Genomic DNA, 16,714 nt, shown 5'->3' on the forward strand with positions numbered 1-16,714 from the left:
CCCGCTTGCTGGCGCCGGCGGCACGCCCTGAGCAAGACCATCCCGGCGCCCGCAGCCCGCCGCGACGGGGCCGGGCCGCCCCGTCCCTCGCGCCCCGCCTCCCCAGGAACTCCCCAGCCCCGACGCCCGCAGCCTCTGGGAGGGGAGCGGTGCTGCCGCCCGCCCGCGTCATCTGATGCTGTTTCCTGCAGGAGGAGAAGAGCGGAAAAAAGTGAAACTCCACCCTCCACCTCTGCCTCCCGCCCCCGGGGCCAAAGTACAAAGGGAGGAGGAAGAAGGGAACGGGGTTGGAGCCGTCGGGTGAAAGAGTCTGGCCAGGAAGAGGCAGTTCGGCCCAAGCAGGGACGCTCCAGCCACCCCCTGCACAAAAAGATCAACCCGAGCCGAGCCCAGGCGCTGCCCCGCGGCCGCCCAGCGCACACCGGCCGGTGCCGAAGCCAAGCTCCCAGGACTGCGGCACAGACGCCCGGGCCCTCGGAGCCGGCCATGGTGAGATGCCGGAGGCCCCGGGGTCCCACCCCTCAAGCCTGACCACACCGCCCCTGGTTGCCCGCCTCTAGAAACCGGAGATGTGGGGGGCCGGGAGGCGACACTCCTGGCTCCCCAGAGAGGCGTGGGTCTGGGGCTGAGGGCGAGGGCCCGAATGCCCAGGTTCCGGGACTAGTGCCTCTGCAGCCACCAGGGGCAGGGACCAGGGGCACCCCAAAAAGGTCCCCCCACGTCCCAACGCCAGCTCCCAGCCATGGAGCCCTTGAAGAACCTCTTCCTCAAGAGCCCACTGGGGTCATGGAACGGCGGGGGCAATGGGGGGAGCAGCGGAGGCCGGCCAGAGGGACCCCCGAAGGCAGCAGCTTATGCCAATCCAGTGTGGACAGCCCTGTTCGACTACGAGCCTAATGGGCAGGACGAGCTGGCCCTGCGGAAGGGCGACCGTGTGGAGGTGCTGTCCCGGGATGCGGCTATCTCAGGCGATGAGGGCTGGTGGGCAGGCCAGGTGGGCGGCCAAGTGGGCATCTTTCCATCCAACTATGTGTCTCGGGGTGGCCCGCCCCCCTGCGAAGTGGCCAGCTTCCAGGAGCTGCGGCTGGAGGAGGTGATCGGCATCGGCGGCTTTGGCAAGGTATACCGCGGCAGCTGGCGAGGCGAGCTGGTGGCCGTGAAGGCCGCTCGCCAGGACCCCGACGAGGACATCAGTGTGACAGCAGAGAGTGTGCGCCAGGAGGCCCGGCTTTTCGCCATGCTGGCCCACCCCAACATCATCGCCCTCAAGGCCGTGTGCCTGGAGGAGCCCAATCTGTGCCTGGTGATGGAGTACGCAGCAGGTGGGCCCCTCAGCCGGGCCCTGGCTGGGCGTCGTGTGCCCCCCCACGTGCTGGTCAACTGGGCTGTGCAGATTGCCCGAGGGATGCACTACCTGCACTGCGAGGCCCTGGTGCCCGTCATCCACCGAGACCTCAAGTCCAACAACAGTGAGTTTGGGGAGCATGGTTGGGGGTGGCATGGCGCAAGCACACACCTCCCTAATACCAGCTCCAACCTGAGCCTTCTGGGGATCGGCTGGTGGCTTAGCTCCTGCCCTGGGAGGTCCCACCTGACCAGAGGTGCCCAGGGGCTCCGGGACAGGCATCCCTCACTTCCCAGTCTCAGGAGGAGTCCTTGACCCCAGCTTACAGCCGCCAAGGTAAAAAGCGGGGCTCCCGCAGGTGGGCCACCAGCATCCTGCTGCCCCGGGCCACCACCTCGAGGAAGCAGAGCTGCGTTCCGGTGCTACTCACTGTCCCCCCCTCCCAGAGGCACGCAGTACTCTGTTCTCCCTGCCGCTCATGTTGGGTGGCGCCTCTGGACAGTGATGGGGGAACCCCTATAGTGGTGAAAGCTGGGGCCAGGAATTCTGCGTCCCTCCCCTGGTCGCGTGACCTCTACTGGTTATTTCAACGCACAGCCTCAATGTCAGGCTCTGCAAAGGGAGGGGCTGGAAGCAAAATGGCTCAACGGACACACCAGCCCTGGCGTCTGATGCCAGACACACAGTGGGGCCTCAGCTGGGCAGAAGTGGACATCTGAGGGCTGGGTCACCAAGAGGGCCTCACCTGGAATCAGCCCTTGGGGTGGGCGTGGCAGGGCAAAGGGAGAATCAAGCAAGAGGCACCCCTTGGGGACAGCCATCGCAGGCCCCCACGATGCCCTGTAGAGGCTTGGAAGAGGGAGTGACCAGTTCCACAGGCTTCCCGAGACAGGCGAGCATCCCACCAGGCCACAAGCAGTGGGCTGTCCGTGGATGTCCGAGCAGGGCCTGACAGGGGCAAAGGTGAGGCGCAGACCCAGCGCGGCAGTGGAGATAGGAGGCTGGGCCAGCGAGGGCCCGTACCGCGGAGCAAACAGAGGTGCAGGACGAGCCAGAGTGCTGAGCAGTTACCAGCAAGACGTGGGTGGGCCCCTGCAGGGTGGCCTGGGCTGAGCATGGACCGGAGGCTTGCAGGAGGCAGGACACTAGAACCCAGCTATACCCAGTCCGTGCCAGGACTGGAGGGGGGCAGAGCTGCCAGCCACTCCACCCACCCCGTTTATCTGTGGCAGGGGCACTTCCCGCTTCTCAACCTTGCTCTGGGCCCTAGCCATCAAGGGACTCGCTCTCTGGCCCAGCCTGAGGGGGATTCCCCGAAGGCCTGGGGGGGAGGGGACTCCTGTTTTCTGTTTTTCCTCCAGTTTTCTTTCCAGAGAAAATGGAACAATAGCCCAGGCCCCTGCTCCCCACCCTCCCCACCGCTTCCTGCGTTTCCTGCTGCCCGGAGCAGGCTTCCTGCCCCTGCTCCAGCCTCGGTTCCCTCCCCAGCCCAGCTGCCTGCAGGGGAGGAAAGAACTGGGGGTGGGGGATTTGTGGGAGAGGAAGGAGCCAGGGATGGCACCCCATGCCCCCAGCCCCGCTGCTTTCCCCCACAGGGTCTGGGGGTGGTAAAGGGCAGGCAGGTGCACTCAGATTCCCTGAGCCCAGCCTCCCACCTCAGACCCCAGTCCTAGGCTCGGGGTGCTGTCTGTGGGATTGGGGGGGAGCCCCTGGGCTGGGGGGGCACAAGCAGGAAACAATGGCGTGATTTTCCTGGACAATGGGGGCCTTGTGAGGAAGCCTGAAGGGGAGAGGAGGGGAATTCTCTAGGCCCACGAGTCACAGGACTGACCAGCCAGGCCGGCCCGGGTCTGACCTCCCCCAATTCTCCCCCAAAGGGCCCTCCCTCACCCAGTTGGAGACCTGGCCCTGTCCTCCCAGAAAGGAGAAGTGGGGCCAGAGGAGGGAAGCGGAAGAGGTGTGAGCTGCTCAGGCCACTCCCGAGCCCCACAGAGGCCAGTCTGGGCAAGGAGGGGGCTGGGAGGTCCCTTTCAGAAGCTGGGGAGCCCTGAGGGGAGCAGGAGCCTGGGGGTCTTCCAGGTGACCCCTGAGTCCTTCATCAGCCACCAGGAGAGCAACTTGGGCTGAGACTGGAGGCACTTGAGAAAAGCAGAGGGTGTGGGTGAGGCTGAGGGTGAGGCTGGCAGGTGTCACGATAGCCTGGAGGTGGGAGGTGGCGGAAAGGTCACCAGGACAAAGATGTCCAGGACTGGGGCCTCGGATGACCTGGCCGAAAGGGAAGGCTGGTCCTCAGCCTGAGCCGCTTCTCCATCAGATTTTAGCACCCGGGGCCCACCACCCACGCCCCTGCCAGGAAGCCGCCGTGTTGGTCTTCAAGAGGACGCGTGGGTTCGGGCACCACAGAGGGCCTGGCGTGCCCCCAGACTCCAGCACACAGACCCCTTTGCCTGGTTCCGCTATACCCCACCCCTTCTTCAGTTAGTTTCGGGGGGCTCACGCTCGGCACAGTCAGGCGCCTCCAGCAGCCGGACGGGAGGCTGCTACGAAGGCCGGGAGGTCGTGGTGGGACAGAGGACAGAGGACCGCCTGCGTGGACAGCCGTCAGAGCCGAGCTAAGCTCAACAAGGGGGAGCTTGCTTAGCACAGGGGCACCCCTTCGCCACTCAGCCCCTTCTGGCCCAGAGGGAGGGTGGGTCACTGGGCGCGAGCCTGGATTAAGAGAAACGGCAGGTTTACCGGCATGGGGGCCGGGGAAGCTGGGTGGACTCCAGGTGGGCAGTGCTGAGTGGCAGCTTCAGTCTGGAGCAGATGCCAGGGGGTTGGGGCCGCTGGCAGCAGACAGCCTGGAGGTGATGGGCAGAGTTGAAGCGAGGCTCCCAGGAGCACTGGCCCTGGACAACAGGCCGAGGGCGGGGAGGCCCTGGGAAGCAGCACAGGCAGCCAGAGGCCCCAGAGCCAAGGCCTGCGGGGAGGGTTGGGCAGCAGGGCCAGATGCCCCCACAAGACCCAGAGCGCTTGGCCAAGTGCGGGGTCAGGGCTTGTGGCTTTACAGCCAGAAAAGCGAGTTCCCTGGTTCCGCCACCGCCTCTGAGAAGTCGTCCCTCCCTGTACCCCAGCCCCAGTACCTGTGCCGTCCTTCTCTGGTGTGTCGCCCGCAGGAAAGCTGAAAGGCGGTGTCTGGCGGCGCAGTTGGCGTGGATGTCGCTTCTCGACAGGGCAGTGGGCTCTGGCCAGAACAAGCCCTTGCTACCACTGACCGTTGCAGCTCCTCTTACGCTTCTTACTAGAGCCATGTCTGTCCTGGTGGGAGGCTGATAAGCTGCTGCCTCTCCCCTCTGTGCAGAGCATGGTGGCCCCTTGGGGGTCTGAGCCAGGACCCCCTGCCAGAGCTGACCCTCCACTGCTACATTTGTCTCCAGGGCCTCCTCTTGGCCAAGAACCATCGCGTTCCCAGGCCCTGCCTTTCTCTCCATATCCAAGCACAGGGGCTGGCTTTGGACTTTCTCCTCCCGCCGGGAAGCCGCAGCAGCAGTGTGGTGTGGGGCGCTGCTCTTCACTCCCAGGGAGACCCGGGGCTCCCACGTCACCTAGCATGGCAGCACCCAGGTCTCTTGAAGTCAAAACTACCTGCCTGAGCGGCTGCCCACTGTTTATCCTGAGCCATTTTAATACCTGGTTGGGGGCTTTACAGCACTGGCTTTGCAGCCACAAACACCAGGTTGGAACCTCAGCTCTGTCTGCACACATTGACCTTAGCCAGGCATTTACCGCACCCATAAAATGGGAATAACGAGTCTGCCTCGTAGTTGCTTCAGTAACGTGTCCGCCGCGCGTAGCTCCTTCAGAGCGGCGTGTGACGTGCAGCCTGGCCTCTCCCGCCCCTTCATTGGCCGGGGCTTCCCAGCATCGTTATCGTTGCCTGTTTCTACTCCAGCCTCAGCCACCCGCCTCCCCTTTCCATAACGGTTCTTTGGAATGAGCTTGCACAGAGCTTACTAATTAGTCCAGTTCTGAGCCTCCGGCAGCTAGGCCATGAGATTGCAAAGCTGGGAATATATTTTTATAGTGGGTGGACAGCTTGGACCAGGACATGTCAGCGGCGGGGTTGGAGTCGCCTAGGCCGGGTGTGCTGAGGACTCAGCGGTGTCTGGCAGGTGACGTCTGCTCTCTGCCTCACCCCCCACCTCCTGGAGTCCAGGTACCCACCATCCTGCCTTCCTTCTCCCCAGTTCTGCTGCTGCAGCCCATCGAGGGGGATGACATGGAGCACAAGACCCTGAAGATCACTGACTTTGGCCTGGCCCGAGAGTGGCACAAAACCACACAAATGAGCGCTGCGGGCACCTATGCCTGGATGGCCCCCGAGGTTATCAAGGCCTCCACCTTCTCCAAGGGCAGCGACGTCTGGAGGTGCGGCCTGGTGGGGCACAGAGGTGGCTGCCAAACTCGGGCAGGGGGAGCCCAGAGAGAGGGGCCCAAACCATTAAGTTCCTGCCCTTTGTCTCACCTGCAGCTTTGGGGTGCTGCTGTGGGAACTGCTGACTGGGGAGGTGCCCTACCGTGGCATCGACTGTCTTGCTGTGGCCTATGGAGTGGCCGTAAACAAGCTCACACTGCCCATCCCGTCCACCTGCCCGGAGCCATTCGTACAGCTCATGGCGGGTAAGTGGCTGGGGCAGAAGGGTTGCAGGCAGAGCACCTTGGTCCAGGTCACACCAACCACAGACCCCTTCTTCTGTCCCTCCTCCACGCCAGACTGCTGGGCACAGGACCCCCACCGCAGGCCGGACTTTGCCACCATCCTGCAGCAGCTGGAGGCACTGGAAGAGCAGGTCCTGCGAGAAATGCCTCGGGACTCCTTCCACTCCATGCAGGAAGGCTGGAAGCGCGAGATCCAGGGCCTCTTCGATGAGCTGCGGGCCAAGGAAAAGGTGCAAGGAGGGGGAGCCAGGGTGGGAGGGCGCTAGCGCCGGTAGGGAGGCCCCCGGGTGGGAGGCGGACTGCGGCGGGTGGTTCGCTGACCTCACCCGCTTCACCATCCCGGGCACAGGAACTACTGAGCCGCGAAGAGGAGCTGACCCGCGCGGCGCGAGAGCAGCGGTCACAGGCGGAGCAGCTCCGGCGGCGCGAGCACCTGCTGGCGCAGTGGGAGCTGGAGGTGTTCGAGCGCGAGCTGACGCTGCTGCTGCAGCAGGTGGACCGCGAGCGGCCGCACGTGCGCCGCCGCCGCGGCACCTTCAAGCGCAGCAAGCTCCGCGCGCGCGACGGCGGCGAGCGCATCAGCATGCCCCTGGGTAAGGGGCGGGTTCCGGCACGACGCCCCGCCATTGGCTGCGTGGGCGGAGGGGCGGTGTCAGACTTTGCTCGCCGCACTGCGATTGGCTTAGAGTGTTGATAAGCTGGGAGGGGTGGGGCTAGGGGTGTGGTGGGGATTTTCTTGGACGGGATATTTGCATGTCGGCCTGGGAGTGGCTGTGGTCGGGAAGGGGCGGGGCTCGTGGACGTTCTGGGACGGCTGAGGGGGCGGGGCCGGCCGGGGCGGGGTCCGGAGCTGCGATCGCTCGGGCCGGTGACCCGGGCCCAGGCTGCCGCCCTCTACCAGGAGCCTGGGGTCCTGGGCAGCAGAGGGGCTGACCCCAGGCAGACAGCCGCCTTGCCTAGGCGGGTCACCGCACCGCCTGCATGGCCTAGGAGACAGCTGAGAGTCCTGCGGGATCCTGGCTGCTTCAACCACAAACTCACCCTGCTTATTTATCTCCCGACCCAGACTTCAAACACCGCATCACCGTGCAGGCCTCACCTGGCCTGGATCGAAGAAGAAATGTCTTCGAGGTCGGGGCTGGGGACTCACCCACTTTCCCCCGATTTCGGGCTATCCAGTGTAAGCAACCTCCTGAGCCCTGCATGCCCCCTCTCTGGGTCTCCTCTTCTTCCTGCCTCACCCATCAGTCTAGCAGCTGACATCTGAGTCCCCCCAACAGCATTTACTTTATTAATTTTTCTTTGTGGATTGTGTGACTCTAAGTACCACTTCTGAACGCTTTGCTCTGTTAACTCCATTCCTCGGGGTAACCCTTTGAGGTAGCTGTTATTCTCACTACACAGAGAAAGGTGAGAACAGAAACTTACTTGCCCAACATACAGCTGACTAGTGGCAGAGCCAGAATTCAAGCCCAGGCCATTTGGCAGGGCTTCTAATTACTGTGCAGCAAATGCCCACTGAAGGACCAGAGGAGACCTCCAGCCTGCTGACCTCCCAGGACCCAAACTGCCCACCCTGCCCCCACTCTGTTCCAGTTCTCAAAGCCCTTGGGGACAGTCTGCTCCCTGTTCACTGCTCCCTGCAGTCTCATAGTGGGGCAAGGGTCAGGGCTTTCACCCTCAGGTCAGGCTTCAGCTGTTCCTCCACCCCCCTACCCCCACAGTGGAACCTGCAGAACCAGGTCAGACCTGGGGACGCCAGTCCCCCCGGCGTCTAGAAGACTCAAGCAATGGAGAGCGACGAGCATGCTGGGCCTGGGGTCCCAGTTCTCCCAAGCCTGGGGAAGCCCAAAATGGGAGGTGAGTGCCCAAGTGCCCAGACCCCATATCAGCTGCCTCCCAGCAGCCCTGAGATTCACAGCACAACTCCTCTGCTCACCAGGAGAAGGTCCCGCATGGAAGAAGCCACGTGGTACCTGGATTCAGATGACTCATCTCCCCTAGGGTCTCCTTCCACACCCCCAACTCTCAATGGTGAGTGGCCCTGGCTCCCCCCTGCAGGTTTTGCTGCAATTCCTCAGTGGGTCCACTGGAGAGGCTCCAAGAAGCCAGCAGACCAGGCAGGAATCCAGCCCTCACTGCTTTCATTTTAGAAACCCGGGAACTGAGGCTGAGATGGGCAGACCTGTCTTAAGACCCCAGTCTGACCTAGAGGCCCATACCTGAGCTGAATTCCCAACCTGCCCAGGCCTTAGGGGGCCCAGGAGCTGACCCCTGTGTTCAGGCCTAACCTAAGAATGGTCTCTCCTGGCCATCAGCAGACTCTAGGGAAGGAAGGAAGATGGGGGATGAAACCCCCTGTTTGGAACCCAAGGTAAGCGGGGCCCAGAGAGGAACAAGAAAGTACCCACATGGGCTGGAGCCAGGCCAGCCTGCCCCCTGTGCTCTTAGAGTCCCTCTGGGCAGTCAGTCGTGGAAAGGAGAGCGAAGGTGCAGGGGGCCCAGGGCCCGCTCAGGGACATTCTGCTTTCCTGTTCTCCATGATGGTCACCACATAGTGTGCGCCAGGCATCCCACCCTAGTCGCTGCCCTGGCGAGAGGGGAGAAGACCCTAAAGCCCCCAGTGGAGGGTTTGTCCCCCAGAGACATCGGCCCGTGCTCGTAGCAAAGCACATGGACTGCTTGGCATACTCGGGCACTGGGCTCCCAGTGCTGTCCTGCCCTCTCCTCTCGGTGCTGCCCGGCCGGGCCAGGGGCTAGGAAGTTGCAGCCTTCCTCGCCAGTGGGTCCTATGGGGCAGGTAGACTCCCGCCCTCACCTCCGTCCTGGCTGAGCTGCATGCCTTCGTCATAATGTCGGCCGCATTCTCTGGGCCCTCTTGTGCACCAGGCAGAGCTGTGAGATGGGTCTTCATTAGGAGGAAGCCAAAGCGCAGAAGCTGAGTGGCTGAATGCTGAGCGCGCAGTCCAACAGGAGTTTGAACCCCAATCTGACTGACCCCCGATCTGGCATGCCATTTTCTTCTCCAGCAGTTGCATTGCCCCATGCTGGCTGTGCTGCAGGAGCTAAGCTGAGAACTGGGACATCAAGGGGGCTGCCTCTAGAACATGCCAGGCCCAAAGGGTCGCTGGGCAGCGTGGTCCTCCACCCAGACACGCAGGTTGAAACAGCCTGACCTGTTCTGCAGATTCCTTTGGCTGTGCCCTCCCTGTGCTCCCAGAAACAGGGACTTAAGACACCCCCCCCTTCTCTAGCTACCTCCTTACCTGAGACGACATCACCTGCCCAGCACAGCTGAGCAGTGGTTCCCCTGGGGCAAGCCCACACTCTAGTTGCCGACTTGGACCCATGAGTTCATGATCTTGACCTTGACGCTGTCCACATTGTCAGAGACCTACCTGACAGTCAAAGAAGAAGTTGTGGGGTTGTCCCTGGCATAATGGGGCCCAACCCTGTTCCCAACAGTCTGACCCCAGGGGCCTCTTGCAGTGAGCTGCTGTGGTGGGTGGGCAGCTCCACTGACTAAAACTGCCCTGTGCATCTCGGGCCTGCAGCCACCTGCTCACCCGTGGCCGAGCCCTCCGTAAGGCCCCATGGAAGCAAGGTCACCCCCACCTCTGGGTCCAGAATGATGGGGCTGTTTTCTCTAAACCACAGGATCCCCCGCTCTTACTGCCCAGAAGCTTAGAGGCAAGTTGGAGTCCTAGCTGGGTTACCAGGGCGAGTCGCGTCCTCTTGGAGCCTGGTTTCTCAAGCAGTGACCGCAGCAGCGTCTCTCCACTCCCCGTTTCTGCGCGGCCTGTCTCCACTGCCTTGGCTCCGTTTCCTTGCTGCTTTAGTGTGCCTCCTGCTGCGCTGGCTCTCACTGTGGAGGCCCAGCGCCTTCACCCCCAGAGGGAGGTTCAGCGCCCGCTGTGTGGTACTTTCGGAGTGGCCAGAACGGATTCTCCCATCAAACACAAATGCATTTTATGAGCCAGCAGTCAACACATCAGAGGCCTAAGGGCCTGGCCCCGGGGGCCTGAGTCTGTGAGGAACAGACTAGAAATTTGCAGGGGCTGTAGGGAGTAGGACGGGCTGGGCCCAGGCAGTGTCAGCCCCACGGGAGCAGCTCCCCGGTCAGGGGTCCCCGAGAGGCCCCTGAAAAGGGAAAATGTGAGGTGTTCCCCACAGCCTCCTTCCTCCCCTTGACACCTTCGTGTGGGGCTGTCCCCACTGACTCCAGCAGCAGCTGCTGGAACCTTCTCCAGCCCCACTTCAGTGCGCTGCCCATCCCCTCGTGAGGCCGGGCCAGCGCCTGGCTTCTGACGGACAGGCCTCAGAGGCGCCGTCACCCCTTCCTCGGGCCTGATGACTTGCTAGAGTGGCTCACGGGAGCCAGGGCCACCCTCTGCGTGCTAGATTGCCCTCTTGTTGCAAAGGACAACCCAAGGATGGCCGGCAGCAGAGAGGCGCAGTGAGAGGTTCGCGGGGGCGGTGCTCCCAGCCTCTCCCGGCACCTCCTTCTGCTCACCCACGCCCCAGCCGAGTCCCAGGCCCCCCAGGGTGTCCTGCACGCTTCCTTCCCTGGCCGTGGTGACTGGGCTCGGTCGCCAGCCCTACCCCCCACCCCGAACCCCGTCCTCTAAAATCCCAAGGTTGGGTCCTGGGCACCCAGCACGCCCTCCTGTGGAGCTCCCCAAAGTCACCTTTAGTTCAGGTGTGGTTCTGAGGGCGTCTTACAAGCAAGAGGTGCTCTTTTTGCCTTTATCACTGTCACCAGGAAAGTGCCAGGGTTTAGAACCTCTGCTCCAGGAATGAGAGGTGCAGCGGTAGGCGGATTTCTCACAGGTCTCAGCAGCGCCACGGGGAGGCGGTGACCTCTCCCTACTGGTCAGCGATCCGAGGTCCCTGGCAGCCTGGTGGAGCAGGCCGTAGGGCGCGTGGCGCTCTGGGGAAACACGGGGCGAGGAGAAACCTGGCTGGAGCTGAGAGCTGGGGGGCCTCAGAGGGGCGCCACCAGCCCCGCGGGAAGATAACCTAACCTGTCCACCCCCCACCCCTAGGCAACCCCCCGCGGCCAAGCCCTGAGCCAGAAGAGCCCCGGCGGCCAGGCCCCACGGAGCGCGGCAGCGGCTCGGGGACGCCCAAGCTGATCCAGCGCGCACTGCTGCGCGGCACCGCCCTGCTCGCCTCGCTGGGCCTTGGCCGGGACCTGCAGTCCCCCGGGGGGCCCAGCCGCGAGCGTGGGGAGCCCCCGCCGGCAGCCCCCACGCCGCCGCCCACGCCTTCCCCTGCAGAGTCACCCCCATCCCCGCTCATCCGCTTCTCGCCCAAGAGGCCAGAGGCCCCCGCCTCCCCTCTGAGCCCCGACGCTCCCCGCCCTCACACCCCCGCGCCCCTGCTGCTGGAGCTGGGTGTCCCCACTGGCCAGCCGTCAGCCAAGAGCCCCCGACGCGAAGAGGAGGGACGCGGTGAGTCCTCTGGGGGGCCGGTGACATGCTGGGGGATCAGGCCGGGCCAGTTACCTGCTGGACTCTGCGGTGGGCCTTCAGGGCAGCGGGTGTGGGGCCAGGCCAGCTGGGGAGGCGGGCGCGCGTGGGAGGGCCCCCCAGTGCTGGGCGGCCGCCCCAGGCCGCTCGCCAAGCTCCACGCTGTGCACCCCTCTGGCGGCCTTTCTTTCAGGGCGCCTGTGCCCAGAAACTGCCCCTTAGCTAGGCCTTACTGAGCAGCCACACTGGCAAAGGGCTGTGGAAGTTGTGAGCCAGGCACATTGCGCGGATGGGGAAACTGAGGTACTGCCTCCTGGAGACACCCAGGGGTCGGTGGCTGCCTGACTGTGTCCCTTTGCCCACGCCTCACAGGAAGCACTGTCTCGCCCCCACCTGGGATCTCCCGCTCCGCTCCGGGCACCCCCGGCACCCCACGCTCACCACCCCTGGGCCTCATCAGCCGTCCTCGGCCCTCCCCGCTCCGCAGCCGCATCGACCCCTGGAGCTTCGTGTCCACTGGGCCACGGCCTTCACCCCTGCCCTCTCCACAGCCTGTGCCCCGACGGGCACCCTGGACCTTGTTCCCAGACTCGGACCCCTTCTGGGACTCCCCACCAGCCAACCCCTTCCGGGGAGGACCTCAGGACTGCAGGGCGCAGACCAAAGACGTGGGTGCGCAGGCCCCGTGGACACCAGAGGCAGGGCCCTGAGCGGGCCGTCGGCCGCCTCGCGCCCGCGCCTGAGGAGCCGCATACACTGGAACGGCGCCGTGAGCCCGGGTGCCCCCAGGGCGCCGCCCCGCGCGGGGCCAGGAACACTACACTGCACAGGAAGCCTTCACACTGGATGGGGCTGCACCCCCACACACCTGCAACCTGTGGGTCCCTGACTCTCCTGCCCGTGGGCCCAACACTGTACCCAGCTGTGGGCGGACCAGAGCCTGTCTCAGGGAATCGCACCCACGTGGTGCGGGGGAGGGCGGTGCCGGGCCGAGGGGCCAGCCTCAGCTGTCACCAGCACTTTGGACCGAGGCCCATGACTGGGCCCCACCCCGGGGTCCTGGGGGCCAGGGGCTCTCTGGGTGCCTTCCTGAAGCCCCACCCGGGGTGGGGCCTTGGCCTCGGGGTCCAATGAAGCCAAATAAAGTCATAAACTGTTTTCCCAAGCACAGCCTGTCACCTTTCTGGGGTAGCCACGGCTCCAGCCAGTCCCAGCACCCTGGGAACCTCGTGCCCCGATACGATGGGGGCATGTTGGCCTGGGCATGGGCTGGGATGCCTGGCACCACACTCCCGGGATCAAGTCCCTGGCCTCACCCGCCCTCCATCCTCTGCTGCCACCCTGAGTTCAAGTGACCAGTCTCCCTGGTTGTGCCTGCTGGTCTGAGTCCAGCTACACTGTCCTCTCCGCCAGGTCACTCCTGCCCCATTTAGGGTGCTGGACCTGGGGGCCGGCAGCCCCCGGGGCTCTGTCCTGCATCTGTCTATCCCCACGGTGGGGCCCAGGAAGGCGGCCCACGTGGCACCCGGCCCGCTCACGTTAACCGTGGGTCTGGGTCCTAGCTCCCAACGGTGCCGAGGGCAGCGGGAGTCGAGGGCCAGGGCCCTCCCTGCACACCTTGGGCAGTAGCCCGGCTCACTGTCTCCAGCCTTCAGCAGGGCAGGCATTCAGAAAGTTCTCAGGAAAGATCCACAATGGAGACCTGGGTGCGAAAGGGTGCCAGGTGCTCTGAGCGTCCTTGACTCTGCCCCAGCCCTGGCCCCCATTCCCCTCCCACTCCCCTGCCACCCAGTGGCTCCCACAGAGTCCCTGGGGTCACTCATCCTCACTCCCCCTGGGCCAGCATCCCCACACCACCGAGTCTGCTGGTGCCCCAGCTGGAACGGCTCCCCTGAGTGCCCCTGGGTCTCCCACCGCTCCCCGGGGCTGCCATCCAGGCAGCCGGTGGTTCCTCGCTAAATGGGCTTCCCTGTTAACGGGTCTCGGTGCGGACCCCAGGAGGGAAGGGTCACGTACCTGTCCTCTTCCCTGGTGCCCCGGCCCTAAGCACCTGGCGGCCAGGGCACGTAGGGCTGAGTGTGACTGGGAGCCAGCGCTTACCGCTTGCCGCTCGCTCGGGGCCTCGCCTGCCTCCACCGGCCCCATCCCAGCTGCAGCAAACAGCAAACCGCGTCCTCCTCCCTCCTCGCCCCTAGAAACTGGGAGGAGGATCCAGCCATCTCCAGGCCGAGCCCCTCCCCGCCGGCCCGCCTCCCTAGCAGCGTTCCGGCTGCCCCCCCCCAGCCACCCACACAGCACCTCCTCCAGGCCCCACCCTGCCCAGCCGGCCCAGGTGCCGGGTGGAGCATCGGGCAGCTACAGCACCCAGCTCCTGGCGCACGCCATGGGGGGTCTCAGGCCCTGGACCCGATACGGGCTGCTGCTTGTGGCCCACTTGCTGGCCTTGGGGCTGGGGGCTGCCGTGCTGCAGGCCCTGGAGAGGCCGCCAGCGCTCCGGCGCCAGGCCCAGCTCAGGGCCCAGCTGGTCACTTTCCAGGAGAAATACGGGGCCTGCCTGCCCCCTGGGGCCCTGGAGGAGCTGCTGGGCACTGCCCTGGTGGCCCAGGCCCACGGGGTCTCTGGCCTGGGCAATGGCTCAGAGGCCAGGAACTGGGATCTTCCCTCAGCTCTGCTCTTCACTGCCAGCGTCCTCACCACCACGGGTAAGGCCGCCAGACGGCCGGGCAGGAGGGGGATCCAGAGACCACTGGGGTTCTTGGGGTACAGCCCTTCTTGGGGGTGCAGCCCTTCCCTTCCACCCGAGTGTCAGAAAATCTGGGCCCCATTAGGCCTGACATCAGAGCTGGGGCTCCCCACACCAACACACCCCAACTGGTGCCTCAACTTCAGCTGCCAGGAGGGGTGTGGCCTCCCCAGCCCCACCCCTAGACACCCTTTGAGGCCCAGGAGAGGTGCTCAGATCCTGCGGAGGGAGGGGGCAGGGGGCAGGGGACATGTCCGTGAGAGGGACCGAGGGAGCAGAGCCGGGAGTGGAGATTAGGACCACTGACTCGGGGAGAAGGGGGCAGGGGAAGGTTTCTTGGGGAGGAAGTCCTGATGAGATGTCACAGGCCAGCGGGCAGAGCTGAGGGGCAGGAATTCCCGGCAGAGAGAGCAGCGTGTACAAGGACCTAAGGAAATAAGGCAATGGGGCCCACGGCCCTGGGGTTTTTTTGTCCTGCCAAGTATCCGAGTATTTTGGCATTAAATTTGTGTTTCTGACTCCTTTGGAACTCCAGAAGCGTATTGGCACGGGGCCAGCAGCCCTGCCGGACAAATACGGGCCGGCCGGGGGCCCTTGGGGCCGAGCGCACCGCTCTGGTCCGCCCCCCTCCCGCCACTCCCCGGCTCCTCACGCCTGGCTCCTCCAGGCTGCTGTGTGTGCTTCAGCCTCCAGGCTGGCTGCTCTGCGCTCCCGGAACGTCCCACTCCCTGTCAGACCTCTCCCCACCCTGCAGGGCTGCAGCCGCCACAGCTGCGCTCATACTGCCCCTCGGAGCCCTTCAGGGGTCTTGACAGAGCCCTGCGCCCCCCAAGGGCAAGGGCGGGGCCTGGGAGGCCTTAGCACAGGGCAAAACACAGGGTGATGCGATACCCTCAGGGAACGTGAGTGGGTGACATCCCCCTGGTGGGTTTGGACACGGGTCAAGGGCACAGCTGCGGACTTCTCAGAAAAGCCGAGCTCCCTCTGGGCAGGACAGCGGTCCCCGAGTTGCCCCAGGACAGGAGGCTCAAGGGGTCGTCTCTTTCAATCTTCCTGTTCCAGAGAACTACCCAGGGCAGCCAAGGGACTTGCCCAAGCTCCCAGAGCGTGAGGAGCAGGGCCGCGGCGTCTCAGCCACCAGAGGGCAGCCTTCTGCCGAAGGCACAGTGGGGGAGGCGGGGACCCGCAGACGGGGCCCCTCATCCCAGGCCCTCTTCTCTCCAGGTTACGGGCACATGGCCCCGCTGTCGGCCGGCGGCAAGGCCTTCTGCGTGGTCTTCGCAGCCCTGGGGCTGCCAGCTTCACTAGTGCTGGTGGCCACACTGCGCCACTACCTGCTGCCCCTGGTCAGCTGCCCGTGTGCCTGGGTAGCTGCCCATTGGCAGCTGGCGCCCGCCAGGGCTGCACTGCTGCAGGCCGCCGGACTGGGCCTGCTCGTGGCTGGCACCTTCATGCTGCTGCCAGCCCTGGTGCTGTGGGGCGTGCAGGGCGACTGCAGCCTGCTGGAAGCTGTCTACTTCTGCTTCGGCTCGCTCAGCACCATCGGCCTGGGGGACCTGCTGCCCAGCCGAGGCCGGGGCCTGCACCCAGCGCTCTACCACCTGGGCCAGTTTGCACTTCTCGGTGAGTCCAGCCACCAAGGGGCACGAGGGGAAGGGGAGGCAGGAAGAGGAGCCTGAACTACGACTCCCAGGAGCCACCGGGGAGACTGAGCCTCATACTGAGCAGCCCTGGAAAGTCCCCCCGGCCCCATGGCTGTGTTGAGTGGGCGGCGAGTGGCACTGCCGGGAGAGGTCAGCACGCTGGGAGGTCGGCGGGGAGCATCACTGGCACCAGCAGCTGCCCTGGCAACCTCTCTTCCCCAGGCTACTTGCTCCTGGGGCTCCTGGCCATGCTGTTGGCCGTGGAGACCATCTCAGAGCTGCCGCAGGTCCGTGCCACGGTGAAGTTCTTCGGGTGCAGCGGCCCTTCGAGCGCTGAGGACCAGGGTGGCATCCTCAGCCAGGACCAACTAGCTCTGAGCACCCTGCACAACACAGCCGCTGCCTCAGAACAGGCCCCAGCTTGCTGACCGGGCAGGTGAAGCCTGGGGAGGCAGCAGCAGGGAGCGGCTGGAGACGGGGCGCGGGGCGGGGTGAGGACCTGGGAGCCTGATGAATAAACTGCAGCTGGGCTACCACGAGCAAAATGTGTTCCCCCCTTTGGAGCGGACGCTCCTGCCGAGACCCCAACCCCAGGCTGCGGTCCAAACCCAAGTCAAGGGTCACCCTTCCAAGGCCCGGGCCCAGCCTCCACTGGCATCTGGGAACCTCCCCAGCGGGCACCGACCCGTCAAGGATCCCAGACAACCTTATCAGCCCGAGATCCACCCCCTTCCTTCTATTGAAAGCCCCGTGGTGGACAGAAGCGGCGGCGGGGTGTATCCTCGTCTGACTTTATTGCAGGGAGAACAGG

General features: G+C 64.8%; 2 protein-coding genes across 2 annotated transcripts; both read left to right on the forward strand.

Moving 5' to 3' along the window:
• The first annotated feature begins 206 nt into the window (after nt 1–206).
• On the forward strand, nt 207–12,675 carry MAP3K11 (mitogen-activated protein kinase kinase kinase 11). The gene is made up of 10 exons (XM_004682624.2): nt 207–1,469; nt 5,575–5,755; nt 5,859–6,007; nt 6,101–6,276; nt 6,396–6,639; nt 7,113–7,226; nt 7,771–7,906; nt 7,989–8,080; nt 11,092–11,499; nt 11,890–12,675. The coding sequence occupies exons 1-10, from the start codon at nt 743–745 to the stop codon at nt 12,225–12,227; spliced, it is 2,565 nt and encodes an 854-aa protein (XP_004682681.1). The 5' UTR covers nt 207–742; the 3' UTR covers nt 12,228–12,675.
• A 1,170-nt stretch (nt 12,676–13,845) lies between these two features.
• On the forward strand, nt 13,846–16,437 carry KCNK7 (potassium channel, two pore domain subfamily K, member 7). The gene is made up of 3 exons (XM_004682625.2): nt 13,846–14,219; nt 15,485–15,883; nt 16,126–16,437. The coding sequence occupies exons 1-3, from the start codon at nt 13,901–13,903 to the stop codon at nt 16,329–16,331; spliced, it is 924 nt and encodes a 307-aa protein (XP_004682682.1). The 5' UTR covers nt 13,846–13,900; the 3' UTR covers nt 16,332–16,437.
• The last annotated feature ends 277 nt before the right edge of the window (nt 16,438–16,714 follow it).

This window comes from Condylura cristata, unplaced genomic scaffold (assembly GCF_000260355.1).
Source record: "Condylura cristata isolate star-nosed mole 26May11 unplaced genomic scaffold, ConCri1.0 scaffold00015, whole genome shotgun sequence".
Classification (NCBI taxonomy): Eukaryota; Metazoa; Chordata; class Mammalia; order Eulipotyphla; family Talpidae; genus Condylura; species Condylura cristata.

Bases quoted from the DNA above. Each gene is read 5' to 3' on its own strand.
- KCNK7 (XM_004682625.2), top strand. From the start codon at position 13,901: ATGGGGGGTCTCAGGCCCTGGACCCGATACGGGCTGCTGCTTGTGGCC. The intron at 14,220-15,484 runs GTAAGGCCGCCA...TCTTCTCTCCAG, and splicing joins CAGCGTCCTCACCACCACGG to GTTACGGGCACATGGCCCCG. The intron at 15,884-16,125 runs GTGAGTCCAGCC...TCTCTTCCCCAG, and splicing joins GGGCCAGTTTGCACTTCTCG to GCTACTTGCTCCTGGGGCTC.
- MAP3K11 (XM_004682624.2), top strand. From the start codon at position 743: ATGGAGCCCTTGAAGAACCTCTTCCTCAAGAGCCCACTGGGGTCATGG. The intron at 7,227-7,770 runs GTAAGCAACCTC...CTACCCCCACAG, and splicing joins CCGATTTCGGGCTATCCAGT to TGGAACCTGCAGAACCAGGT. The intron at 11,500-11,889 runs GTGAGTCCTCTG...CACGCCTCACAG, and splicing joins ACGCGAAGAGGAGGGACGCG to GAAGCACTGTCTCGCCCCCA.